The sequence below is a fragment of the Rhamphochromis sp. 'chilingali' genome, assembly GCF_963969265.1.
Source record: "Rhamphochromis sp. 'chilingali' genome assembly, chromosome: 2".
NCBI lineage: Eukaryota > Metazoa > Chordata > Actinopteri > Cichliformes > Cichlidae > Rhamphochromis > Rhamphochromis sp. 'chilingali'.
In genome coordinates this window covers 48,397,040-48,424,415 of record NC_137930.1, presented here as the reverse complement: position 1 = coordinate 48,424,415, position 27,376 = coordinate 48,397,040, and the positions used below count along the sequence as shown (strand labels likewise).

Genomic DNA, 27,376 nt, shown 5'->3' with positions numbered 1-27,376 from the left:
CAACTCTGTGGTGCTATTATGTCAACAAGGACCAAAATCTCAGCGATATGTTTTCAACACCTTGTTGAATTCATGCAACAAAGAAATATGGTGCCTCTTATAAGTGTATTAGTTATACTTAACAAAGTAGCCAGTATGGTATGGTGAGGCTATACAAACAGACAGAAGTTACCAAGCTGAGACACTGTTATTAACTGTTTAGATACTGTAATACTGATGTTAGCCGAAAAATTACAGAAAACTACACGAGCACTAAAACCCTCACACACTGCATCCTTGCTACTGTGTGGTGGACACGTGACTGGCGCAGAAACTCCAGTCAACGCTGCCCACCGTCACGCTTCGGGTCCTAAAATCTGATCTGTGCCTTTAATGTGCCAGAAGGAGCTCGTGGATGGGTTTGTCCAATTAGTGTGTAGGTGGGGCGCAGGAGGAAACCGAGCGGAGACCTACAGAGCGCACACACTGACCCTTATCCCGGAGTTTCCGGACACGGAGAACAGTGCGTGGAGTTACCGCTCTGTCTGCAGTCAGCGGCAGCGAGTAGATTATAAAGACCGCTGTCCGATGGTGTTGCAGGAAAGTTTCCCCATGATTCAAGTGTCGATACCATCGATGGAGAAGGAGGTGGATGAGTCGGGAAAGACTAAAAAGGTGAGGACGCGGCATTTTAGTGTTATCGGGTTTTTTTGTTTTGGGTTTTTTTGCGCAAATCCAGCGGGATGAAATTACGACTGCGGTTTATCTGGACACAAGCAATTTTTTTCGCTTGATAATCAGTAAAACTTTGTCTTCCGGGGACGCCAGGTAAGCCGGGCTACCTGCAGGAAGAGTGACAGTGAGTTCAGCTCAGGGGTTTTTTCCACTCCAGAGTGGCAAGAATTACGCAATTTTTTTCTTGCAACAACAAATACAATTATCCTTATTACTAAATGCGTTCAGGTGATTTCCTCAGTAAACGCAGCAGCAACTCACAGTAACTGTGGCCCTAGTTGCTGTGATTTTACACTGTAAAGAAGCCCAGCCGCTCTCACTTATAATGTGACTAGATGTAATTGTTGATGCATTAACCTGAGAACTACACTTTAAGGTTGAAGTTTGCTGAGCTGGTATTTATTTATTTATTTATTTATTTATTTATTTATTTATTTATACAATCCTTCTGCACATTATTCTTTAAATTTATCAGATCTTTATATTATTTGTAAGTGAAAACTTAAACTGACGATCAATTCTTAGATATGCATGTAAGACTTCAGTTATACTTCCTCTGCTGCAGGAACATCTTTAAGAAGGGGTCAGACTCTCAAATACAATACAAATTTATTTATATAGCACATTTAAAAACCAACGGTATACCAAAGTGCTTCACAATAAAATAGCAATATAAAACCATCATAGCACTTTTTAAAAGGGACCTATTCTACTCATTTCAGCTTTATCTTCTTTATTTTCCTGGATTCTACTAGAGTAACGTTGCATTCACTGTTCAAAATAATCCTTATTGGTATATTGGTCATATTCTAAATCCCTCAAAGCTAAATTCCCCAGACAGAGGATGACTCTGTCTGGACAAAAAAAACAGTTTAAGCTCCTCTCTCTCTTAAGCCAGCTTCATTGTGATTGGCTGCCTGTCACAAACAGAAGGTTTGAATGGCAGGTTATTGGAGACAGTGCTCCAATAACCTGCCATTCAAACCTTCTGAAGCAGAAACGATGGCACCTTGTTTGTGCCCTGTTCACGCAGACTGAGGTTTCTTGGGTATGCAGCCTAAGCAGACATGCTTGCATGCATTTCTCCAAACAAGTAACAGGGTATGAGGAGGCTGATGATGCTGTGTGTAAGCAGTTTGCTGATTGGTTGAAAAGTGGGCTTGAAATATAGTGACAGTAGAGATCAACCAGAAGAGGAAGAACCGTGGAAAAATTCTGAAAGATTGAAACAGCAACTCAGACCGTGGTGGCAGCAGACACTTTTTTTTTTTAAACACTTGGTTTCATTTCACTGCAAAGAAGCTTTTTGTTATGGTTTCTGTGCCATAAATGAAAGGATCAACAACATCTCAAACACAATCAAGAGTAGCCCACAGTCCCATTGTTCCCCATATTCGTGACACTCTGCCTGTCAAGCTCACATCACAAACTCAAAATTTGATGAAAAAGCCTGGAAAGATAATTGGCACGCTCCCTCCATCTCACAACAAGAGACATCTGAAGGGCCTGAAGGATCTAAAGGATATAGAATTGAATACATTATAATAGTCCTTTATTGTCATTGTACATGTACAACGAAATTATGGGTGTTCCACGCCAACTGCACAGGAGTCAAAAAGTATAAATAGTAAAGACAGCAGGAAAAAAATAGCAAACAGAAGAATGCATATATACAGCCAAGAGGAATATATACAAAACAAGAAAAAGGCGCACATTGGAGAGCGAAGTGCAAAAGGACTTGGTCTAAGCACGTCACAAGTATGAAGAGTTTTATATCCTCAGAAAGAAGATGCAGGGTACCAAACTGTAAGTCAGACCGGTATAAAGTTTGTTTAATGCCACTTTTAACCAAACTGCTTAATAGTAATATGTGTACTATAAATGTGTGTGAATGTATTAATCCTATGATGATGATTATTTCATATATGACTAAAGGCTAATGCTATCTACACAGCTAAAACATGTAGTAGCACTGACTCAGGCTGGTCACTTGAGATGACCATATTAAGAATATCCTGTCTCTCTGACATCACACAGATCATAGAGTAGAAGCTGAGCGTTCAGAGCCGTGTGAAGCCTGAGCTTTTTTATGTTTTTCATTCAGTTTAGTTTCACTTGGTTTCCAGAGTGGTTTAGTTTTTATTAACCTCAGAGTTTTAGTCTCTCTTATTTTTATTATATTGCTATTGTATGCCGATATATATTAATGTTTAGTACAATAAAACCAGAACTTTTGAAAGCAGGTGATTCGCAGCCTTGTAGACCTTCAAAGTCTCATTAATCCACCGACAGCTCATCGGGTTGTGACAACAGATTTTATCAAACTAACAAACACTAAAATGTCCTCTCTTTTTTTTTAAATTGTTTTTTAATTAGTTTTCCATCTTTACTATAATTGTTCTTGATTGTTCCAATTCCCTGTGCTACAATAAAATCACAGCTTACACACGTTAAATTCAGATTTCTTTGAAGTTATTTAACAAATTTTTTTTTTAAATTACAGGTAGTTATTTATAACGACGTTGGACTACTTCCATGTTAGAAAATAGCAAAAGACAGTCATACAAAGTAGTCATATATAAGATATGTACATGTTAGCATACTAACTCTATTTAAAAGTTGACTCATCATTGTGAAGGAAAGAAAGAGTGGAAATATCGAATTTGCAGAGTGAAATCAGAAGCTCTGTGCCTCCGACTAGTGGAGAAGTCATGTTCTTGTATTATGAACCAGTCTGTGACATACAAAAGAAAATGTCTTTATTTCAAAGTGGAGCCCCACAGTCGCCTGATTGTTGTTTCACTTCATTAGTAACATTTTGCTGGTACCAGGAGAGGCCCTCTTTTGTTTTTGTTTTTTCATAAGTTGCAGGAAATTTCTCATTAGTTTTTTAAAATTGTCATTCTGAATAGACTTTTGTAACTCAAGGATTCGTCTCACTCAGTTGTTCTTTTGTTTCTTAAACCTGAGTGTAAGTGAACTGCACTATAATAAAAATCATTTGTTAAAACATAACATACACATTTGGGGTTTTTTGGGTTTTTTTTAAAAGACAATTGGCTTACATGCTTTTCTTAGTAAGGAAAAATAATTACAATTTTCAGTTGGACTCTCTTTTGCTTTCAGAGCAGACTTCTATTTAAGAAGGTGCTGGAAACAGAGATCAGAGATTTTGCCTCATAAATGTAACAGCATCACGCTGTTGCCTCAAATTTGTTTGCTGTACATCCATGATGTAAATCTACTGTTACACTACATCCCAGAGGTGCCTGGTCTAAAATTTCCGTGCAGCAAACTCTTTGTAATGTTCAGGAAACCAGATTAAGATGACGAGCTTTGACTACTGCTAGCAACAAAGTCACCCTTTTCCCAAGTCTGATGCTCGGTTTGAAGTTTAGCAGGTTCTGTCATGTTGCATTTTCTTCCGCTATTACCTAATCCCTGCTCATCATTTTATTTTAGAGAAGCACAACACTTAACGCAACTTCTACCACTTAGTTCCCACCTTTTAGAAAGACCCACATGCCTCAGTAGTGACTAAAGAATGAATCCTCTGTGTGTGTCCTGCTCTCTTATTTGCAGCTCTTCAGAATTGAAGTCTTGTTCAACGAGAGGAAACATTTTGTGCTGAGAAGAAACAGTGAATTTCAAAATCTCCACAGAAAAGTATGATCTTTGTTTTATGACCAGAGCTGCTTTTACTATGATAAGGATGTTAAATGGGACCCAGATCTGTCTGTTTGAAATGTTTGAGGCTTCTTGTGCTGCTACCACATACAGCTCAGGAAAATCGTCCAGACTCCAGATTTCCCGAGCAAAAGGAACCAACATCTGAGGACCAAACCTCCGGAGCAGAGGAGGCAAGAGCTGGAAGATTATGTCCAGGTAAGACATCTGAGGCTTGGATTACGAAGCGGGTTCAACATAACCAACGTATTTCTGCGTTATCTGGATTCACTTACCCCAACAGTGGAAATCAGGTTATGCAGTCACTCAACGCTGGTTATCAACTGGCCAAGTAAAACCAAAGTTTCCCCTGCACATTCATGTGAAAGGTGTGTGTTGGCACCATCTGATCGATCTAAAAAAAGGCATTTCAAAGATCAAATGACTCTTCTTTCTATGAGTGCTACCTACTCCAATCAGATGAAAATGAAGCGGTGATTAAAAATCTCTAAAGAACATTAGAAAATGCAACACTGTTATAAAAGGACATGCTGCAGTAAATCATTAATCTGGTGATTTAGCGCACAGAGCAGTAAAATAAACACTTTAATTTGATTACTTTTTTGCTGAATGTGCTGCTGTTTATTTCTAATGTGACGGCTGCACGTTAGAGCTCTGAGACTTTAAACTGGAGACATCTGAAAAATAAACCTCAGCCTGATAAAGGAGATGTGGAGCATCAGTTTAGTCGCAGATCAAAGTCATTTAGTAAGTTTATTTATTTTCTGCTGTGTTTTACTTGCATCTATTTGAAAGAGCGAGTGTAAACACAAAAAATTATGCAGAATATGCAGAAAATAGGTTTAAATGTTCAACAAATTTCTTCCAGTCGGAGAATGTTGCATATAATTTAATTTGCTTCATGCAATGTGCATAATGTTCAAATATTAAAACTAATAAAACAAGTTTTAAAAAGAGACTTTTTCATTTGATTCAATGTTATATTGAATATAAAATAGAAGAATAAAAGAATTGGGCTGAAAGGTCAGTTGCTTTATAACGTATTCAGGTTGCGTCTTTGAAGGTTCTCAGTCATCTAGGTCATCGTCGTCAAAGAAGCCATCTGTGTCCACTGTGAGCGACCATCTTTGAACAGAGGCGGTGGTTTATGACACCAACTCTCTGCCATCTATAATCCAGTTTTGAGTTCCCTCCCCAGACGCCTTAACGCCCACTCACATCCTGGGACATCTGACGTCAGGAAATCACATGATAAGGTGGGGCCAGGTTTCACAAAGAGCTCACACCTGGCTGATTGGGACCCACACCCAGTTTCACACCTTGGCTCAGGTGATTAGAGGATCATCAGGGGGTCCTTTTGTCCCTCTTTGGGGGGAAACTCCCACTAGGTTTAAATCTGGGACTCTCCACCATTTGACCTTAGAACTGAAGAAGCTTCTCGGATGAGAGGTGAAACGTCTTCAAGCAACTTAAAGAAGTCCAGACGCTTTTCTGTGCAAGCTCCTTTGACTTCAGGTTGTGTGTCATGTTTTTAAAAAGTAATAAAGTAACTAATTACTTTTGAAAATAAGTAATCAGTAAAGTAATAGTATTACTTGGAGAAGTATTCAGTAATTAGTAACTAATTACTATTTTCAAGTAATTTGACCAACACTGCTCCCAGGTGACAGGTGGTCAGTGTGAAACTGCAAAAACTGATCTGTAAATGGAACGATGTCAACATTATGTCCATGTAGAGTAGATGGTCTGACAATTTCTTACAAAGTGAGAACTAGATCAGATTATTTATTATTTATGTTCTAAATTAAATTCTTTCTAATTTGTTGGGTAGTGAAGCTAACCTTTCTGGACCAGCACAACAATTGCCCATCTGTTCCTGCTGTTAGCATCATAAAAATGTGACTGATTAAGTGTGAAGACAAACAGCTCAGTAGGATGAGAAACGGGCTTCAAAGTGTTGATGTGTGCTTTCCTCTCTTTGGAACGTGTTGTTTATCTCAATTTATTCTAATATTGATACAGAAGTAGTAGAAAACTATCCTTGAACCCAAACTTTCTCTTACTAGAAAGTGTTAAAAAGAACAAACAACTTCACTTGTTCCCCAGTGTGCATATTAAACAAATATGTAGAACTGCTTTCGTGCATTTGCACAATATCTCTAAAATTAGAGACATCCTGTCTCAGAGTGATGCTGGATAAACTACTTCATGTATTTATTACTTCTAGGCTGGACTATTGTAATTTGTTGTTATCACGATGTCCTAAAAACTCCCTGAAAAGGCTTCAGCTGATTCAAAACGCTGTAGCGAGAGTACTGACAGGGCCTAGAAAGAGAGAGCATATTTCCCCCATATTGGCTTCTGTTCATCTGTTCATTTAATGCAGAACCAAATGTAAAATCGTGCTCCTTGAACTGTATAGAATTGATCTTTTGAACTATTATTCAACCGTGACTAGATTTAGATAAAACCCCATCAGCTGACACTTACTCGGCATCAAAGAAATTTGCAAGGACCTCACTGAGTAACGCACAAAACTTTAGTTCAATGGATCTGTGATTCTCATTTTGTAACTCCAAATGTTTATATTTGTGTACTCTAATGGTTTAGTTTTGCATTATTCACAGAAAAAACTGCTTGAAACTGAAAGTTTAGAACAGTTTGAATTCAGAGATTTCGGCTACACTGACCTTGACCTGAAACTTTGAATTTAATAAACACTTTTCAGGTTTGAGGAAGTGTTTTCCTGTGACGGGCTCCGGGGTAAATGTTATGTATATTTCTGCTGATGAAAGATCACACTTTATAATATTATGTGGTTATACTACTGTCTAAATAAAGGTGGGGGTTTTTTTCCCCTTTCTTGTAGATGTTTTGCCCCTAAAAACTGTTAAAGAAAACATGCTCTTTTTTTTTTTTTTTTTTTTTTTCTTCTTTTTTTTCTCCAGGATGTCATCTACCAGTATGAAGATGTGCCGCAGGTGCTGCTGGACTTCCTCCACGTTAGACATTTCCACACGGGGAACAAGAGCAGCATGGAGTAAGTCCTTCAGTCTGGAGAAGCCGGACATTTTGCTATATTTAGCGCCTCTATTAATGGTCACGGGGGGCAATGTGACAACATAATAAATCTTCAGAAACAGCGATCTGGAGCAGTAGCAACCCTGACTCTACCCCACAGTGCATTTAATGAGGCTCTGTTAAGTCCCTGCTGCTCCTACAGAACACACAGGATGTGTAGGGTACAACTAATTATAAAGACTAGTGTGCTATATGTAGGCACACTAGTCTTTATTAGTTGTGTCTCTTTAAATTATACTGTAAATGTAATAAATCCTTAAAAACATGGTCTGTATATAAAAGATGGAACCAGCCACCATTCTTTTACCTGTTGGTTTTGGGAATCTGAAGCAAGTGACAAAAGCTGCAGTCCCTCGAGTGGCTCATTTTAAAAGTCGTCCATCCCTGCAAACTCCATTGTATAAAATGGCCAACTATGCAGCATCACAAAGCATTTCATTTCGAAATTTTTGGCAGTATTTAGTAATTATCTGCTCTGATTTCAGATCGCTTGATGAACTTGACAGCCAAGATGACAGGTGGGAGTATTACTGGTATTTCCTGTTTCTCAGTATTTGTGCAAACAGTGTTTTATACGAATGATGACAGCTGAGTTCCAACTCACACTCATTGCATGAAATCAATCGATTATGTTTTGCTTTTGCTTACTCAGTTATCAGTTTACCAATCAGCGAGTGCTGGGATTCTTTCAGGATCCTTATCTCACCGACAGCACTTCAGGTAGGGTGAACGCACGGCATGGAGAAATTAGTTTTGTTGTTTGGTGCTTTACTGCAGATATGGAAAGTTTCTTTAAAGCAAAGTTTGTCTTGCAGGTCTTCCAGATGTGGTTGTAGATGGGGTTCTTCAGGGGTTTTATCCCCGGGACGTCCGGGTCAGCTTCAATGCCCCCACAATCGCTGAACCTGAGCCCACCCTCCCCACATCTGGCCCCACCCAGAAGCCTAATGTTCTAACTTAAAGTGAGCTATAGCTAAAAACACATGATTTTCAAAAATAGTTTTTTTAAGAAAACCATCAGCACAACAAGACAAAGCAAAAGAAGAGTTTCTGTGTGGTTGACCCAGTGGGACTGAAACCCGTCACCCAGGCTTTGTTGCTGCAGTGCTCCACCCATTGTTACTACAGCACAGACACGGCGCATGGTTTATTTCTCTTTTAGTGTCTTCTGAAATCCAACTCGCATTGTGGCAGATTTGAGAAGTAGGTCAGATGACTGGTGGGAAAAATAACAGCGCATAAATGGCGGAAGTTGATGGAATTTTAGGGGAAAGAAAATCATGGCAGACTAAATGTGCCATTATCAGTGGAGTTCGTGCTGTCGCCACAGGGATCTACGTTTTAGAGTAGAAATGCTGAAACTATGTTCCGGATTGGGCACCGTCAGTGGAAAAGATGTATTTAACGTTCTCGTATTTAAACCAAGTAACACAATATCTCATAGAGCCGTTTTAATTTTTTTTACACTGTGAACATGATGGACAGCATCAGGCAGTATGGTGTTGTTCATACTGACTGATTCAAACCACAGCCTCAATTCTCGTATAATTCACTGTGTCTAAGCAAGTGGGAAGTTATTTTAAAACAAAGGGCTAGATTCAAAGTTTAATGAAATATTTTAGGAAAACACTTTACACATTTTAGGATATGCTCGTAACCGTTTAACCTGTAGAGTCATAACCAGGAGTAGCACAGAGCTAGTGCATACAATGTCTAATATCCTGACTGTAATATATTTTAAATATGAGGTTACGTTTTAAAGCCATATTTGTTCAGTCAAAGGTTTGACATGTGTGACTTTTGTACCATGTTTATAGTAAATTTGTAATAAAGAGTCGAACTGGTCTCGTGTGAATTTTCTTTATGAACATGTAGAACAAGAAAATGCACTTTCTTTTGATGGAGCAGTTGAAGGCAGGGGAAGAATTATTGTGTAGACACTTAGAAGGGTCTTCATTGATATAGTAATACACATGGACTAGCTTATCTGCTAGCTGCTAGCTTATCTGCTCTGTTTATGCAGAGAACTGCTTTGCTCCTGCTCTTCTCAAAGTGCAGTCTTTATTTTTCTGCACAGCTGCCACACCCACTTTGCTTGGAGTAAGAAGTAGGAAGTAACAATCTGAGAATTATTGTGTAGACACTTTCTATCTTTAGGTTGGAAATGTATCCGTTTACAATCATAAGCCAGTTCCCCCTGTGGATACGGAGATAGGATTACTGGAGTGACAACAAATGCTTTCAGAATTTGTTATTGGTCCCCCAAATACTACAGTGGCTATAACTAGACACTAATAACAGTTTTCTGAAACTGAAGCTTAAGACGGCACCAATCTTCTCCACACTGAACTACTGCATTAAACAGGCATTACCGGATCCACTCTATTCCATCTGCAGCTGATGCACAACACTGTTGCACGGGTCTTCATTGATATAGTAATACACATGGACTAGCTTATCTGCTCTGTTTATGCAGAGAACTGCTTTGCTCCTGCTCTTCTGCACAGGTGACCATGTTTTTCCCCTCTATCAACATTTGAAAAGAAAATCTTAAATCCACCTAAGGTGTGTTAAGAATATAAAGGGTTAGTTTGTGTTTCTGGTCTCTGGGTTCCCTTATCTTTAACTCATATTTATTTCATATTTTGGCCCCAAGCATCTGAAGTTGTACTTTGTTGTCTTTGGTCATTTAATGTTTCTGGCAGCACTCCGTTCTAGAAACTTTCTAAACTTTGTTTCTAAAGCCTGGTTTGGGTTCAAGTGTTTCGATTAAAAACAATATTGATATCCACAAAGGCTTTGAAATAATTTGAATACCCAATCTAATGCATTTTTTTAAAATATATAAATTAGTGATTGAGTGTGGCAAATACAGTAAAAAAAAGTGCAGTCTTTATTTTTCTGCACAGCTGCCACACCCACTTTGCTTGAAGTAAGAAGTAGGAAGTAACAACAAGCAGTTCAGGCAGGACTTGTGCTTGCTTGTAAAGATGTTATATGGCTGGGGTTTTGAGTGGCTTCCTATTTTGTTTGTTTCAGAACCAGGTCAAACCTTTTCACTCTGAATAAAAGAAACAAACCAATCAAGTCAGAAGAGTATGCTTTCTTTGGGCTTTATGGGAAGTATGACCTTACAACCCAAAACTTATACAATGCACAGATATCAGTGAGCTAAACTCAGCAAGTTTGGGACTGAGCACCTCTCTCTGCAACTGGATACTAGATTTCCTGTCAGAGAGGCCTCAGTCCGTCCAAATCGGCGACAACATCTCCAGCACCATCAGGCTGAGCACAGGAGCTCCTCAGGGCTGTGTTCTCGGCCCACTGTTCATTCTCCTGACACACGACTGCACCGCCCTACACAGCTCTAACCACATCATCAAGTTCACTGACAACACAACCGTGGTTGGACTCATCAGCAGCAACGACGAGTCGGCGTACAGAGATGAGGTTCAGCAGCTGGCGTACTGGTGCAGCGAGAACAACCTGTCACTGAATGTGGACAAAACCAAGGAGGTGATTTTCGACTTCAGGAAGACTCGCTCCACCCACACACCACTCAGCATCCGAGGTTCCATTGTAGAGACTGTTAACAGCATCAAGTTCCTGGGAGTTCACATCTCAGACGACCTCACCTCACCAACACCACCTCTATCACCAAAAAGCCCCAGCAGCGCCTCCACTTCCTGAGACGCCTGAAGCGGGCCAACCTCCCTCCTCCTATCCTCACCAAAGGATTTAACAATAAATAATGCTTTCTGTCATTTGGGATTTTTAAAGCAGTCTGATAAGGAGTGTCTTTCACTAATGCTTGTGATCTTGGTTGTGTCTCAGGCCCTAGGCTATTACAGTGAAGTGACATTAGTTAAATGAGATAAAAGTAAAAACTGCAATTAAAATTTCATTATTTTTTTTAACTGGTTCCAGTCACTTGGGATTATAAACTAAACCGAGTTTGACGGTTTGAGCTGGAATAACCATCTTGTATTGATGAGTAAAATTTAATCCTCCTAAGTAGAAACGTTTTTTTCCTGTTCTTCCCACTTTAACAACAGTACTTCAATGCAGCGTGGAGTAGCGCATGCGCGTTACGGTAGACGGAAGCCGCTGCTGGCGGTCTGCCGTCTTTTCCCCACTCCGTGTTCCTTGAATGACTTGTACCGACTTCTTCAGCTGCCGCTCCCTCTATACACCGGTAGTTTTCCGGTGTCTGGACCTACTTTGTGTGACTTACCAGGAAGCTGGATCTTCTTCGTGACTGACAGACTTTGAATCCCTTTAAAGCAGATTTTCGGTACGTGCCGCTGACAACTTACAGTGAAGCTTTGGCTACTTCGATTGTAACAAGAGCTGTTTGTTAAACTGATCCGACTGTACAGCAAGTGTTTGGCTGCGAGCCTCCTTTCTAAATGAGATCTCCGAATAACCCCGACTAGCTAAAGCTACTTGCTACATGCAGATTATCTTTGCTAAACTGTGAGCAAACATACAGCCTGAGGGCTGCTAGCGTGTTAGCTAACACATTCTGTGTGTCCACGTTTGCACTAAATTAACCCAGCATACTATGCATTAATGTGCACAGTATATTTGCAGCTTAGAGGGCAATGGGCTCCCTGTGCCTACCAGAGCAACTCTTGGTATTATTAGCACGAAACACGGAGATCATATTTTAAACCTGCAGTTTCATCTTGGTGTCAATCTGGATCGTATCAACTGAGACAATCTGAATCAGAAAATTTGAATTGTATTAGGTTAAAATAAATAAATAAGAGGCTGGGGGACTGAAGGGGGTCATTGTATAGTAGTATAGTATAGTTCATTATACATAAATCAATTTACGAATCATAACTGGATGAAAGAAATGTCCACAAACAAATGTGGAAATTTACAATAAACAAACTTGCAGATTTAAAAGTTAAAAAGTAGCAAATTTGTGCGAAACAGAAATGTACCTTTATCTTTGAGCCTTAGCAAAATGCAAATCGATGTTATGTTTAAAACAACAACAACATCTAATGTTGATTTAATTGAAGGACACTATCCATAGAGGTAAGGTTGTGGGTGTGTTTGTTTGTTTGTTTGTCCTGTGCCAGGCTGTAAACCTATTTATTTTGGTGTTAAACCTGATGTTTTAGTAGAGGACTGATTCCTCAAGTGGCCATTGGAGGGACTGCAGTTGTTGAAGCCCCTGTCTTAATTCCAGTGTGATACAAGACATTTAGAGGAATTTAGACTTTTACGGTGATCTGATTTCTTAATTTATTTTTTTTTACATTTTTTAAAATTAAAAATAATTAAAAAGCTGCTCTTTGTTTGTTTTTGTTTTTTTGTTTTTTTTGTCAATCCATTAATAGATAACACCAAATAGTTTTAGTTAAGAAACCTGCAAGATTAAGAAAATGTTACAGCTTGTATAAATATATGAAACATCTCCTGCATGACTGGATGAGTTTTGAATACCAATGGTTAATATTAAAGCGAGAGTGTCCGACTTCCTTTGTCTCAGGAGTGTGTGGGAGAGCATCATGTGGAGGAAGGCTTTGGTAGCGGCCCTGCTGGCACTAGCCGTTGGCTATTTCTACGGCAGTCCAGAGCTGCCGGAGCAGATCCTGCAGTACATCAGCCTGCCCAACTTCCAGACTTCATCTCAAAACCTGAACAGTCAGAACAGCTTGGAGCGGGTGATCTCCAGCGCCTGGGAGGCTCTGATAACTCTACCAACCCGGCAGTGGAGCAGAGTGGCAGTGGGGTGAGTCACAGAGTTAAACATTAACAGAGGTCTTTGTAAGAAATAGATTTGTGCATTTACTCAGGCGTGTCACCTGAAGGTGCTGTGCACATGAAGAGGCTGTAGTCTGCTCTGCCAGTGTGAAGGAATGTGTTGTCATGAGTCAGAGCTGAGGAGAAGGAGGTGTCTAAGAGAATTAAGTCATTTGCAACCTGTAGCCTGCTTTGGAATGGCCAATAAACGCAACCAGATTATCACATGGCAAAAGATGATTGGCTGAAGCTGAAGGACGGCCCACTGGGGGGATGGAACCCCCCCCCCCCCCCTTTTTTTTTTTTTTTTTTAAAGTGGGAGAAGTGAAACAATACACCGGAAGTCCCACTGAAGTGGTAGGATAGTTGCATCCAGGACTGCTGTGACGCCAGGAAGAGATGCTTTATTTAACATGAGTGGTGAAACCAATTCAGCTTATCTGGATGTCCACTGATGATTCTCAAATACAATTTTCTTGATTTTGCATTTTATAAGTTTTGAGCGTTCTCATTACTCTTGCAAGCCATGATTTCAATTAATTGCAGAACACTAATAGTGTTTTGTCTCCACCAATCAGGAAAAGTCAAACAAAATACCAAAAAAGATTTGTGATTGCTCTTAAATAAACAGTTGAGCTGTTTGGTATCCACTCGCATTTTATTCACCTGTGTTAGTAGATTAGAATATGCAGGTTTCAAATTCCCTTACTTTTGCTCTTAACATAAAGAATACAACATTTACTGTGACCCACAGGCTACGTGGGGTATGACAATTTTCCATAAGTGCCATTAACGTCAAACCTCTGTTTTAAAGGCTTAAAGAAATTAGTAAACATTCAAAAACATCAACACACCCATTGGTGTAATTCTGCCCCCTGTTGGTGTGTTAGTTAAATGTGATAGGGGAACTACAAAAAGTACCTTTAAAGCAAGTTTTCCTTGCATCTGTACAAAACCCTGATGTTTTTAATGAAGGAATTGTTACTTGTTTTGTGACACTGACACCACACTGGTGGATTTGCCTCCTTTTTAACATCACCAGTTTGGTCATTTTGTCGGATTTACCCGTGAAATAACCCGTAGTCTGTACTTGCCTCTCTAAGGGTAAATGCCTGCGTGGACGTGGTGGTCTCAGGAGTTTCACTCCTGCAGGCTCTGGCTGTGGATCCTGGCATCGGCCAGGATCACGAAGTGCTGCACTCCAAAGAGGACTTGAAGGAAGCTTTCATCCATTACATGGGGCGTGGAGCGGCCGCTGAGCGCTTCTTCAGTGACAGGGAGGCTTTTCAGAGGATTGCGCGTGCAGCAGCAGAGTACCCCAATGCAAAGGCAAGAGGGCTGCTTTACTCCTCAGGCAGCTGTTTCCTTTATTTCTTTTAATGTTTTTTAAAATAAATACTTCCTTCTCAAAAAATCTTTGTGTCGTCTTCCAGTTCTACGTGGGAGGAAATGCTGCCCTGATTGCTCAGAAGCTTGCAACATACCCTGATCTGATGGTAGACCAGCAGTTTGATATTTCTGTCTTAAACACGTACACAACGTTTCATTTATTTAGAAGCATTAGCTTTTTGCTTTGGTAGCCCTCCAAACACGCTATAACACTGTAATTCTGGATATTAGAGCATCTCTGTCACAGATCCAGGAATTTATTCTAAGCAAGTGGCACAAAAATAAGTAAATGGTAGCCAGGCTGGGGAAGTTTAGAGTATCTGGATGAAGAGCTTATAAATATTGTTTTATGTAACAGGTTTTGCTTTGTGGTCCAGTTGGTCCTAAACTTCACGAGATGTTGGATGAGCAGATAATTGTTCCCCCAGATTCCCTTCAGGAGACGGATGAGTTTCACCTCATCCTGGAGTATAAAGCAGGTAAAGAAGAAGACGCTGCAGCCCGGGCAAGATTTCTTCCCTCACTTCAGCCTGGATGAGTAATATCACAGCTGTGTGCATGTGCTCCTCTTCTCTGTCTCCAGGTGAGAAATGGGGTTCAACTCAGGCACCTCAAGCCAACCGCTTCATCTTTTCTCACGACATGTCCAACGGGAAGATGAGCTCACTGGAGACTTTTGTGGTGAGCCTGGAAGAGTTCCAGCCCGAGCTTGTCGTCTTGTCTGGGCTCCACATGATGGACGGTCAGGGCCGAGAGCTGTGGGAGGAGCGGCTGAAAGAGGTCAGCTGGCTTTAAGCTCATCTTCTGCTTTCATGTTTAGTTTATTAAACTTTAATCTTCATTATTATTTGTTGTTACGCAGTTCAGTTTTCTTGGTATAACACAGATTCACGGTAGTCGGTGCTTTATATTGTAAAGACCCTGCAATAATAGAGAGACAGCAGTATATCCAGCAGGCAAGAAGTGTATATGTTTTTATTTATTGATTGAGTTTATTTAATGTAAAAAGTGCCTCTCTTCGTACGTGTACACACACACACACAGCCTTGCACCCACTTCTTACACAAATCTATTTCAGTTCTGTTTGAAGCACTGTTGTAACGAGGGGATAGAAGATGCTTTGTATCAATTATTCATCAGTTTATCTGTGTGTTCATGACTAAAATAATCTGAGGTCATCTGCCAAGGAGGTTATGGTTTTGGCAGCATTTGTGTGCGTGCATGTCATTCTGTCTGTAAACACAATAGCTGGAAAAGTTTTGAATGAATTCTGATCAAACTTTGTAGATGTGTGGAGCGAGGTCATGTTGATAATACATTCAAATTTGGCTGCCATCCACCGAAGTCTTCAAGGTCAACTTCATGATTGATAAATTGATAAAAAGCCTTATAACTGCCTGATAATTCTTACAAGTGTGTCGCCATATAGACAGTAAAGATTTAAAATATCATGTCATATTTGACCTCTGACCTTTCCTTTAAGATCAACAGATTGATCTGAAGTCAAATGATAATATTGCTATACAGATCTATTTAAAACTATGTTTCTCACTGCTGGTGTGTGTAGTGACACCGTAGGCATATAGGGAATGATATATGTGGATTCTAACTGTCATGTTACAGTTTGGATCCAAATAAGTGTAAGAACGTTCCCTTAGACGTAAACACCGGCCTGAGACTGAGCTGCCTTGACGAAGGTTTATGCTATATAATTCTGGGATCTTTGCTTCCTGTCTGCAGGCTGTCTCGGCCATATCTGACATCCGTAAAGACATTCCCATCCACCTGGAGTTGGCGAGCATGACCGACAAAGACTACATGAACAGCATAATGCAGGAGGTACATGTGGAGCGCAGCTGTGGCTCTGAGTTTTAACAAAATCTCTTCCAGCAAAGATTCATGTGCTTAGTGTCTTCACATCCCCGTGGAGTTCTGTATATTTAAAGTTTGTTTGTTTTTTTTCCTGATTCCTGTTAGCAGGTTATGCCCATTGTCAGCTCCATTGGGTTGAACGAGCAGGAGCTGCTCTTCCTCTCTCAGGCCGGAGAGGGACCTCATTCAGAAATGGAGGCCTGGAAAGGCATCCCGGATGTGGGTCGGGTCAGCGACATCCTCCTGTGGATCCTGGAGCAGCACGGCCGCAGTGAGCCATCGTCAGAAGCCGATCTCACTCGGATCCACTTCCACACGCTGGCCTACCACATTCTGGTTACAGTAGACGGATACTGGGGGAACCAGGTGGCGGCGGTGATGGCCGGAGCGCGGGTGGCCTGCAATCAGGCCTGTGGCCTCCAGTCTGTCGATGTCAGCAAGGTGGAGCTCAGAGCCCCTCTGGAGTTTTATAGCTCCCACATGGAGCCCCGGGAGCAGCTGTCCCTGAACCCAGCAGAGCCTGTTACAGTGTGGCGCCGCGGAAACGTCACCTTTTACTTCACACCGGTGCTGGTCTGCAAGCGCCCGCTTCGGACAGTTGGGCTCGGGGATGCCATCTCAGCAGAGGGACTGCTTTACTCAGAGTTACTTCCCCAGCAGCCTTTCTGAGGTTTGCTTCCAGCGGACTGTCAGCATGGCAGACGGTGAGAGGAGCTTAAAAGAATCGGAGAGGTCTCAACTCCTACCGTGGTCGACGGGATGGAGTTGCCAGATCTCCAGTTTTAAATCCAGCCCTTGGACTCATCCAGCCTGCCCTGATCCCCTCTGTTGTCCCTCCTTCATTTTGTTCGGGCTGACACAGAAACTAAGGTCGAACTTTGCCGCGAGGTGGCCTGAGGCTTGAGGCTATGCACTGGATGCAGTTCGAAAGCCATCTTCGCAAACTCCAAAGAGTTTTGTCGGCTCAGCAAAATTTCCTTCTGACCTGCATATCTTCAGTATGCTGTGCCTTGAGAAAATACACGAGAAGTTATTGTTAAATATTTTATCCATATTATAGAGCTGAACAAACAAAAATGACCTTGAAGCTGTGACACGAACAGCTGAAACTGGAAACGGATGCACATGTGACCATGTGGTAGAGTTAAGTGATAGATTTGCTTCTTCAACTTTGGGTGCATAGAGCTTAGTCAATAGAACAGCTTTAAAGGGTTATTCTGTCATGTTTATCAAGCATTACTCAGTGTCTGACTTATTTACACGTAAGAACTGTTATCTATGTTATCTAAGCATACTTGACTTTGACTTTATATTATTTCTTAGCACAGAGAAAACACTAGACTGTGACAACTTGTGTTTTGTTTGTTTGTTTGTTTTTCTAGTGTTTGACCAAAACACTCTGGCATACAATGACATTTTAAGCTTGAAACCTCTACAGCAACATCCTTATTTTTTTAATAATGAATAAGAAAGTCTCATATGGCGACTTGAAATATGCTTCTGAAGCGGGTCCTTCTTTATGCAGTAAAGCTCTGTTTACAGTGAGATACCAGCTATTTAACTTAAAATGGACCTGTTATTGCTTATCTTTCATCTGTCCCGTGTATACTGTTAATAAGGGTTGATGCTCATATTAAACCGGGCCGAAATTGCAAAAATTATCACGTCCTACGTTCAGGTAATCCCCGTAAGATAAAAGCTGAACTTGGGCTGCATTAAACACCTGGTTTCGGATGTTTGTTTGTTTGTTTTTCTCTTTTCTTTCTTGGCTCTATCTGATGTCACTGAGGGCTTAGACCTGTAGTTTAATTCTTCTATTTTCGAGGGGCAGTCAATCCAAAAGGCGCTTGTTTCAGACTGTAATTGCCACAGTAGCTCCTCATTAGAGATAAAACAAGTAAAAGACGTTGTCAGAGTTACTGCAGTTTTTTTCCTGTTTCAGTCATACAACCTCTAATCATGTCACACGATCGGCTTGAATCAGTGAAAGCTGGCCAGTATGACTCCTCTGCTTACAGCCCTAGCATATAAGGAGATTCTTCTTCATGGGTTCTTGTTACTGGTTTCTGTATCACTTACAGTATGTAAAATAATGTTTTGTATACCTCAGACGGCCACTAAAGGCACGCAATAATAATAATGGAGTCTTAATGCAACCCTATGACACAGACGAGAGTGACATTTTCGTTTAGCAGGACCGTTTCTTTGCACTAGCGGAGGCGGCAGGTTTGCCGAGAAGGTGAATGTAAGCTGAATTCTCAAAACTCCTGCTTTTTTCTTTCTTTCTTTCTTTCTGTTTTTGAGCAAGTACAATCTGTTCAACTTCACATACTTCATATTACGTCTTGCATGTTTTTAACATTTCTGTCATTTGCATTTGTCATTAAAATGTATACAGAGAGAGAGAAGTGTGTGTCGTGCGACTGGTGATGCAGAATATTACGTGTGTTTGTGTGGGCTGTAAGAGATAATGAGTCCTGATAGACAGAATTTTAAGAAGTTTTTTCCCCCCTTTATTTCTTAATGGGTTTGTTTTATTTGTTTCTCATCATTTACCTGCTAAAATAAAATCAATTGATGAACTTACAGTGGAACATTTGTCTTAAAATGGAAATTAGATGCTGTTGTGAGGTAATTTGCATTTGTGGTTCAATAAATGTGTAAAGGGTCCAGAAACACGGTGTTGATGGATCAGTGCTGTTAGGTGGCGAATAAATAAATCTGAGTCTCCTCTGTACTTGAACTGCATGATTTGATTCCCATTCTGGTGTTATGTGACATGAAATTTTCTATAGGCTAAGGAGCTTGGAAAGAAAGGGGTTGGACTTCTTCAAGCCACACTAGTATGATTTTTTTTTTTTTTTTTTTTTTGTTAGTTTTCCAGCATTTTGCATAGCTTTCTGGTCATTTTATTCATTTATTGGTGCTTTTCCATTAGTTTGTAGATATTCTGTCTCTTGTTTTGCTTCTCACTTTAGTTGCATGTGCATGCTTTGTGTTTTTGTGGTAGTTTTTTATTTTTTTGTTGCATCTCTTCTGTATTTGTGATTGTTTTCTGTCTTGTTGATCATGTTTGTGTCTCTTTGTGGCCTTTAGGATATCATTTAGGTTGTTTTGTGTTACACTTTTGGGTGAATAGTGCTGTCCCCTCACAGTAAGAAGGTCCTGGGTTTGAATCTAGTCCAACCTTATATTTTTTTTCCTTCCTCTTCCTTAGTTACATAAATGTATTAGTGTAATAAGACCAGACTCATTGAGACCCTGGTTGGCTGTCTCAGTAGTCTACAGTATCAGTGGTTTGTGTGCCTAAAGACCACCACATCCATCTGCAGATGGATTCTAAACTTCCTCACAAACAGGCCCCAGGTGGTGAGAGTTGGTAAGCACACCTCATCACTCATCCTAAACACAGGTACGCCACAGGGTTGTGTGCTTAGCCCCCTCCTATATTCCCTGTTCACACACGACTGTGTTGCTAAACAAGAGTCCAACATCATCATCAAGTTTGCGGATGACACAACCATCATAGGCCTCATCACAGACAATAATGAGACGGCCTATAGAGAGGAGGTGATGGCACTGTACGAGTGGTGCCTGGAAAATAACCTGACTCTCAACATCAGCAAAACTAGAGAGATGATAGTGGACCAGTCAGAGAACACCAGCCCATCCACATCAACGGTGTCAAGGTCGAAAGGGTCAGCAGCTTCAAGTTCCTTGGAGTCAACATCGCTGAGGACTTCTCCTGGACCCTTCACACAGACACTGCTATCAGGAAAGCTCGCCAGCGGCTTTACTTCCTGAGGAGGCTGAGGAAGTTTAGCATGAATGCCAACATCACCTCAAATTTTTACAGGTGTGCAATTGAGAGCTTGCTGACGAGCTGCATCACAGTTTGGTATGGAAGCTGCTCTGCCAGCAGCCGTAAATCACTACAGAGGGTGGTGAAGGCAGCAGAGCACATCACTGGCACAAGGCTTCCTGCCATTCAGGACATTTATCTCCAGCGATGCCTCTGTAAAGCACACAGCATCATCAAGGACCACAGCCACCCAGCACATCAGCTGTTCTCCTTGTTACCATCTGGCAGACGTTACAGGAGCCTGTCTGCTCGGACTACAAGACTCAAAAACAGTTTTTACCACAAGCCATACGACACCTCAACCACAACACTTAAACACACACAACACAGCACTCAGAAGCTACCCTACAGCTTCACAAGTACTCTGTTTAATCTGCACTGGTCACTTCACTTTATTGTTATTGATATTTATATTTAAAAGTGCAATACTGTAATTTTCTGCTGCTCATTCCTGTGCAACATCCCATCTGCCCTCCCGTCATATTTCTTTTCAAGATTTTCTTATTTAATCACTAGTGTACATATATTTATATTTATATTTATAGATACATATATATTTAGTCATCTTTTCTCTTTTACAATGTCTCTCTAACATTTTGCTCCTTACTATTTTTCTATTTTTTATTATTTTATTTTATTATATTTTCTCCTACTGTATCATGCTGCTGAGTGACTGCTGACTCAAACACATTTCATTGCAATGTTGACCCTGTGCTAACTTGCATATGACAAAACTTAAAACTGAAAAACACAAAGCAAAACACATTTTTAAGGCAACTTGTATTTTTATCTGCAGGTATAAAACCTTGTTTATGATGAATGATATCGGTAACAAAGTGAGCCTGGCAGAAACTGGTCTGTGTAAGGACAAGAAAACCCATCGTCCATACGTTTCTTACGGAAACATTTCTTTTCCATTGTTAGGAATACTTGAACACTCAAAAAAGAAAAAAAAAAGAATGTTACGCGTCTACATTTGATTGGCTTATCCGGTACGTGATCCAATCAAAGCTCCGTGCGTCTCTGCGCAGGGTTGAAACTCCGCCCCTGTGTGGTCGAGCCGGCCTGTAGCCTTTGGAGAGGGCGCCTCCACAGTCTCCACCCCCGGATACCCACTCACTCCTTCCCCCCGGCCCTTTATAAACGTAGCATCGCTAACAGGCCGTTCCCGGGCTGTTAATTTTTTTTCTCGTTGATGGTTAGACTCTGTGAGAGAAAGATGAAGTTCCTCATAGCTGTTACAGTTATTGTGGGATCCCTGATTTTTCTCGCTTTCCCGAATGGCTCGGCTGCTGACGAGAAGAAGAAAGGCCCCAAAGTAACAGCGAAGGTGGGTGTTAGCCTTAGCAGAAATCTTTGCTCTTATTTCTCGCTGTGCACTGATGCTAACGGGAAGCTGCAGCTTATAAAGCCACGTCACAACCAAGCTGGCCTGCAGGACGCCGTCTGCTTGGCTAAGCTAGCAGACGTTTAAGCTTTTCCGATATCAGCTGTGATTGCATTTATAGAGCACTCCGTGAGGTCAGGACTAAACTGACGCTGATGGACTAATATCCCAGAGCTAGCTGTCCATGGAGATCATGGAGCTAGCTCGCCAAGAATGTTAGGCCTTTATCTTAACTATCTCAAACACATTGTTCATAAATGGCCCCACCTTTCTTTGGCTTTTCCTTATCTGTTCATTTATTTATCTAATATAAAGAGATAAAACTGCAGCTGTGTGGGGTTCGGGTGTTTTTGTCTGGCATATTGTGTCAGGTTTGTCCACGTCTACAGATTGAAGAAGGCTCTAAACTGGCCGTTAACTGAGCCATCGTGTTGGAACAGACTCACTATAAAACCCGATAAGTAACATCAAGTAGTTGCTTTCATTATTAGATAAATGTATAATATGTGGTGTCATAGGTCAGAGTTGAATTTAAGCAAGATTTTTCCTCCCGTGGTTTTATCATGCAATCAAAGGATGTCGTAGGTGAATAAATAAACTGCTGAACATGTTAGTTAGACTTCTCGCAATAATGAAGCCAGCTGAAACGATATTTCGGTGTTATATTTTATACTATAATACAAAAAAGAGGGGGGAAACCCTTTTAGTCTTTATACGACTTCACACATTAACCATCGGGACTTTTATGTTGCAGGTCTTATAAGATTGATATTCAACCAAAAAAACAACAACAACAAAAAAAAACAAACACCAGGGATATTTTGAAAATTAAAATTGTCCTTCAGTAGCGAGATTTCCCCAGACTCAAAATCTGCATTTTGCTGTTTTTGGTCATTAGATGAAGAAAAATGTACTAAATGTGTTCTTCAGACCTACCACCAAATAACTGCAAGTGCCTTGACAACCTCAAAGGGAAGAAAGGCACAAAAAACTTCAGTCTAATGATTCCTCTTGCTTTGCTTACATGAGCAGTCTTTAAAAGTCTTATAATTTCACATGGAAGTGTCTGCAGGAAAACTACTCGGGGAGGTTAGGTTGCAGCTGTCAGTTCATTAAATTACATGGAGTTTAATCTTCTCAGTGTTGTGGAGAACATAAACTACCTATTTAAGTATTCTGACCCACCAGTTTTTACTTTTTGTTAAATATCAGTGACTTGGCTCAAGCTGTGGAGGGGGGGAGGGGGCTTTGAGCACTGATCCTGGGTTGGTAACCTGGTTCTTGGGTCACGAATCAGGACATCACCTCTCCCAGGAAGGAGGCAGAGCTAGTTCAAGAGATTGAGAACTAAAATTAGATGTAGCTGGGCTCACCTCCACACACAGCTTGAGTTCTGGATCCAGTCTTCTGGTGAATAGTGGAACTGGGGGGCAGGGAACGTAAGGTTCAGAGTTGAGCCGCTGCATTTGCCTAAAATGATGCAAATGTTAAAGCATTTGGACGCCTCCTTCTCTGGCCGGACGGAGGACATGCTGTCTGTCTGTGTCCTGCTGAAGATCATGGCAGTGGTAGCTTGGGACAGTGAGCGCTGGGTTACTCTGCTTGGAGTACTACCGTCATGCCTGCAGAAGAATGTGGATGGATGGAAATCCATTAAAAAAATCATTTTTTTGAAAAAACAAACAAAAACATGTGTAAAATGATTTTATTAACTGCCTTTTTAAATGTATTTTTAATAGGTTTTCTTCGACATTAGAATTGGTGATGAAGACGTTGGAAGGGTTGTCATCGGACTGTTTGGGAAAACCGTTCCCAAAACAGTTGACAACTTTGCTGCCCTGGCAACAGGAGAGGTGAGAAGCCATTTCTTTTGTCACCATTGACCATTTTATTTGTGAATAAACTGAAGGAGGTGATTTGGTCAAAATGGGCAGAAACTAAAATCAGTATTTCTCTGCTCATTCATTTCAGATGTTTCAAGTGGTGCTCATGATAATTTTTTGTAATTTGCAATTGAACAGAAAGGATTTGGATATAAGGGCAGCAAATTCCACAGAGTCATCAAGCAGTTCATGATCCAGGGTGGAGATTTCACCAGAGGAGACGGCACTGGAGGTGAGACGTCAGGACTTGACAGATTTTTTTTTTTTTTTCTAGCAGGAATTAATTTGCATTTTCACTGTCCTGGGCTTACAATGTACCAGGGCTGGGGTTAGGCACGTAATCACAATCTGCCGACATAGTTAAGTCTCTCTGTCCATAGTGTGGTTAGCACATTGGTTTGGCAAGTAAAAGGTTACTCATTCAATTCTAGCCAAATCCAAAGACAGTCAGCATCAACATATCTATTGTGTGCTAAGAGCCTGTTCAGCTCACAAACACTCCTTTACCATTTTTGTGGCTTTACTGGTCGAGTTCATTCCGAGAGCGACTGCTTTCAGCGTTCCTGAATAATTAAAGTGAAGATAAGCGTTTGCAGCAATCAGGCCATTCAAATGAGTTGCAAAGGTCAGTGCAGGGAGGGAGTGGAAATGGCTAATATATGAACCTTTTTCTCTTTGAAGGCAAGAGCATCTATGGAGACCGTTTCCCTGACGAGAACTTCAAGCTGAAGCACTACGGGCCCGGCTGGCTCAGCATGGCCAACGCTGGCAAGGACACCAATGGCTCCCAGTTCTTTATCACCACAGTTCAGACTCCATGGCTGGATGGGAAGCACGTGGTGTTCGGAAAAGTCCTGGAGGGCATGGTGAGTGTGACACAGAGTCATGTAAATGGCTGAAGGGGTTCAGGGGAAATTATCACCTGAAATATGAATTCTAGGAGCTGATCTGAGCTACTAAAACAGACAGTTGATCAGTTTATTGTTCAATTTCTTACTCAGGTTTAGCAATTGGGGAAAATAAAATAATTGCAATAAAATTATTTCCCTTCTTATAAATCAGGCACACATATGTGCTGTTAAGTTTAAGCCGAGACAACTAAAACAGCCCCAGTCAGTAAAATCTGCCTAAACTGTATAGAGTTTTTGTAGGTGAGCCCGTGCAAACATAAATAACAGTTGCATGCTGCTGCTGCTGCCGCCTTTGTTCCCAGATCTTTGACCCAGTTTAGGCATGTGTGACGCCAAGGAGTCACTGCGGATGTACGCAAGTCCAGACATGCCTGGAATTCTCGGCAGGCTGGCGCGAGCTTGTCTGTGTCCTTTTGAGTCGATGCTTTCATACGAAGTCGGTTTGAGTTTCTAAACTTGTTGCTTTTCCCGTAGTTTGGTTTCTTTTCACAAACTTTAAGAAAACCAGAATGGGGCGCTACAGACTACATGAGATCATTGAGCCAGCTTACTGACCCGATGGGGGAACTGTAGCTCAGGAGATTGTGGGTTGTATACTAATCAGGAGGTTGGCGGTTTGATCCCTCATTGGCTTCTCTAGTCTGCATGTCAGAGTATCCTTGGGCAAGATATCTAAACTCTGAGTTTCTTCTGAGGCATCATCAGTGTGTGTGTGAGTGTGGCTTTTAAAACAAACAAAAAAAGCACTAAATGTTTGTGTGAATGAGGCTTGCAGTAAGAAAGTGCTTTGAGTGCTCAAAGAGTAGAAAACTGCTAGTAGCTTTCCACGTGTCTGGGTGTGAGATCAAAAGTAAATGCAAGGTAGAAAGTGGTACCACTGTGTGCTCTGCACATCAAAGCAGCACAACATAATTTATCATACAGTGTGTTTTTTTTTTTTCTAAACTTCTAGATATGGACAATTAAGGACATTACTCCAGTACTGTACTTTGTTCTTTAAACTGTAAATAAAGTGCACTATGCATTGTAGGCCATAAATTGCATGTAGCAATATATAAAGTTATGCAAATGTTTTTATTAAGCTTTCAAAAAATTGTATTTTGTAGTTCAGGGTTAAACTGTACATTGCTCAACTTTGACCAAAAGAAGAGTACATTTCTTTCAAATTAACCCTGTATTGATTTTATGTACTTATTGTCTTGTTGAGGGGGAAAATGTAACTGTACGTTCATCGTTTTATCTTCTAGGACGTGGTGAAGAAGATCGAGGAAACGAAGACCGACGGGCGTGACAAACCTCTGAAAGATGTCATCATTCACGACTGTGGAAAAATTGAAGTGGAGAAGCCATTCGCAGTCGCCAAGGAGTAGAGCACTGCTGTAAGGTTAACTAGGAGAGCCGGACTGGGGAAGGAGGGGGCAAGTGGGTGGGTTTAAGGAGAAATCGTGCAGGCAACCTCGTTTTAACACTCGGCTCTGTGGTCCAGGGGGAGGGGTTTGGGGTAATTCAGTGGCTGCTGTCTTAATGCACCAGAAAAGGATCAACTTCAAGCAACCGTGACAACATACTGGGTCCATTTAACAACGAGCATTCCAAGGTGCACTTTTTTTGTAAGAAAAAGGAAATGAAATCTGAAATAAAGGTTTCAGTTTTTGTTAAACTGATGTGTATATTTCATTGCGGTCTCCTTGAAGCTCATGTATTTAATGCATTTACATAAAAGATCTGTTTGGTTTTAACACAAGGTTTTTATGAAGTCACGCAGTTCTTCTTGTGAGCACTAGGTGGAGCGACTTGCCTGCTGTTATCGCAGGGAACTGAAACCAGAGTGTGAAGCTCAGTGCGGCACCACAGAGAGCAGAATAAAGTACAATTTTCAACAATTTCTCAAAGTATGGGTTTTTACAGAAATAAGTTTAGCTGATAACCAGGAAGCCGCACTGAGGTCAATTCTTCACAAAGGAAACTATAACCGAAGTGTCAGCCATACAAACTCAAAGGCCACCACATAAAATGGGAAAACATGATCTACAGATGCCCTCAACAAACGCGAGCCCAGTGGCCTTGAGGAAAATGAGCCCTTCACTGTGAAATTTCTCAACAGTCTGTTAAATTCTGCAACGTACAGTTTCATTGCAGGTGGATATTTGTTTTGTAATCAGTGGCAGAAAGCAAGCTTTCAAAAGTCAAAGGTGCTTCTGCTAAGTTCTGTGAAGCAGGGGGGGTTAATGCGGCTCCATCACCATAGCAATCCACGTTGTGAAATCCTGACATGTCAAGGCTGCTGGTGGCGTAAAATGAAGAGCATATTACAATATACAGTCAAAATGGTACAAGGAGGTGTTCAAAGAAAAACTTTGAAAGATCTCTAGAAAACCTGGAGGACTGTTGGTCAAGAGAACCTTTAAAAAGTTAGAGAATCTGGTCCATTGGATGCAAAATAAAGTAATGAGGGGTGGCTCAAGACTTTTGCACAACTGTTTTTACGTCAGAATATTTCTCTGCTTATGCAGTCAGTGCAAGCAGTTGTCAGACAAACTGCCCCAGAGCAGTGACTACGGAGCCTAAAAAGGGAAAAAATAGAGAATTAAGTAACACACATTCATTGTCATGTGTGTCAGACATACAAAGATGTGATTGTGCTCCTGCTCCTCACCTCTAAACACAATTAAAGGACACTTCTAGTTAAAGGAATTTAAAGTTGTCAGCAGCTGGTGGCATTTGTGCCACACTTGGCTTTAATCAAAATTGTAATTGTAGTTAATTATTGAGACATTCAATTAATAATTTAATATATTTAATTAGTTGGTTTTGGCTCCTCATCCTCTAG

At 40.8% G+C, this 27,376-nt stretch overlaps 3 protein-coding genes across 4 annotated transcripts; all 3 read left to right on the top strand.

Moving 5' to 3' along the window:
• The first annotated feature begins 338 nt into the window (after positions 1-338).
• On the top strand, positions 339-8,949 carry snx22 (sorting nexin 22). The gene is made up of 7 exons (XM_080875541.1): positions 339-654; positions 4,297-4,380; positions 4,495-4,599; positions 7,350-7,441; positions 7,968-8,000; positions 8,135-8,202; positions 8,298-8,949. Exons 1-7 carry the CDS (start codon positions 373-375, stop codon positions 8,441-8,443), a joined length of 810 nt encoding a protein of 269 aa, XP_080731667.1. The 5' UTR covers positions 339-372; the 3' UTR covers positions 8,444-8,949.
• A 2,636-nt stretch (positions 8,950-11,585) lies between these two features.
• On the top strand, positions 11,586-19,240 carry adpgk (ADP-dependent glucokinase). Of its 2 annotated transcripts, none has more exons than XM_080866969.1 (8): positions 11,586-11,776; positions 12,989-13,231; positions 14,346-14,571; positions 14,676-14,738; positions 14,990-15,110; positions 15,215-15,411; positions 16,372-16,470; positions 16,612-19,240. In XM_080866969.1, exons 2-8 carry the CDS (start codon positions 13,008-13,010, stop codon positions 17,170-17,172), a joined length of 1,491 nt encoding a protein of 496 aa, XP_080723095.1. In that variant the 5' UTR covers positions 11,586-11,776; positions 12,989-13,007; the 3' UTR covers positions 17,173-19,240. The 2 variants fall into 2 exon arrangements, with proteins under 2 accessions (XP_080723095.1, XP_080723094.1); XM_080866968.1 differs by having other exon boundaries at positions 16,609-19,240.
• Positions 19,241-21,474: 2,234 nt separating this feature from the next.
• On the top strand, positions 21,475-26,206 carry ppib (peptidylprolyl isomerase B (cyclophilin B)). Its single transcript, XM_080875476.1, has 5 exons — positions 21,475-21,695; positions 23,492-23,605; positions 23,774-23,867; positions 24,317-24,501; positions 25,794-26,206. Exons 1-5 carry the CDS (start codon positions 21,561-21,563, stop codon positions 25,914-25,916), a joined length of 651 nt encoding a protein of 216 aa, XP_080731602.1. The 5' UTR covers positions 21,475-21,560; the 3' UTR covers positions 25,917-26,206.
• The last annotated feature ends 1,170 nt before the right edge of the window (positions 26,207-27,376 follow it).

Bases quoted from the DNA above. Each gene is read 5' to 3' on its own strand.
- adpgk (XM_080866968.1), top strand. From the start codon at position 13,008: ATGTGGAGGAAGGCTTTGGTAGCGGCCCTGCTGGCACTAGCCGTTGGC. The intron at 14,739-14,989 runs GTAGACCAGCAG...TTTATGTAACAG, and splicing joins CAACATACCCTGATCTGATG to GTTTTGCTTTGTGGTCCAGT. The intron at 15,111-15,214 runs GTAAAGAAGAAG...CTCTGTCTCCAG, and splicing joins CATCCTGGAGTATAAAGCAG to GTGAGAAATGGGGTTCAACT.
- ppib (XM_080875476.1), top strand. From the start codon at position 21,561: ATGGTTAGACTCTGTGAGAGAAAGATGAAGTTCCTCATAGCTGTTACA. The intron at 23,606-23,773 runs GTGAGAAGCCAT...GCAATTGAACAG, and splicing joins CTGCCCTGGCAACAGGAGAG to AAAGGATTTGGATATAAGGG. The intron at 23,868-24,316 runs GTGAGACGTCAG...TTCTCTTTGAAG, and splicing joins CAGAGGAGACGGCACTGGAG to GCAAGAGCATCTATGGAGAC.
- snx22 (XM_080875541.1), top strand. From the start codon at position 373: ATGTGCCAGAAGGAGCTCGTGGATGGGTTTGTCCAATTAGTGTGTAGG. The intron at 655-4,296 runs GTGAGGACGCGG...TCTTATTTGCAG, and splicing joins AGTCGGGAAAGACTAAAAAG to CTCTTCAGAATTGAAGTCTT. The intron at 8,203-8,297 runs GTAGGGTGAACG...TTTGTCTTGCAG, and splicing joins TCTCACCGACAGCACTTCAG to GTCTTCCAGATGTGGTTGTA.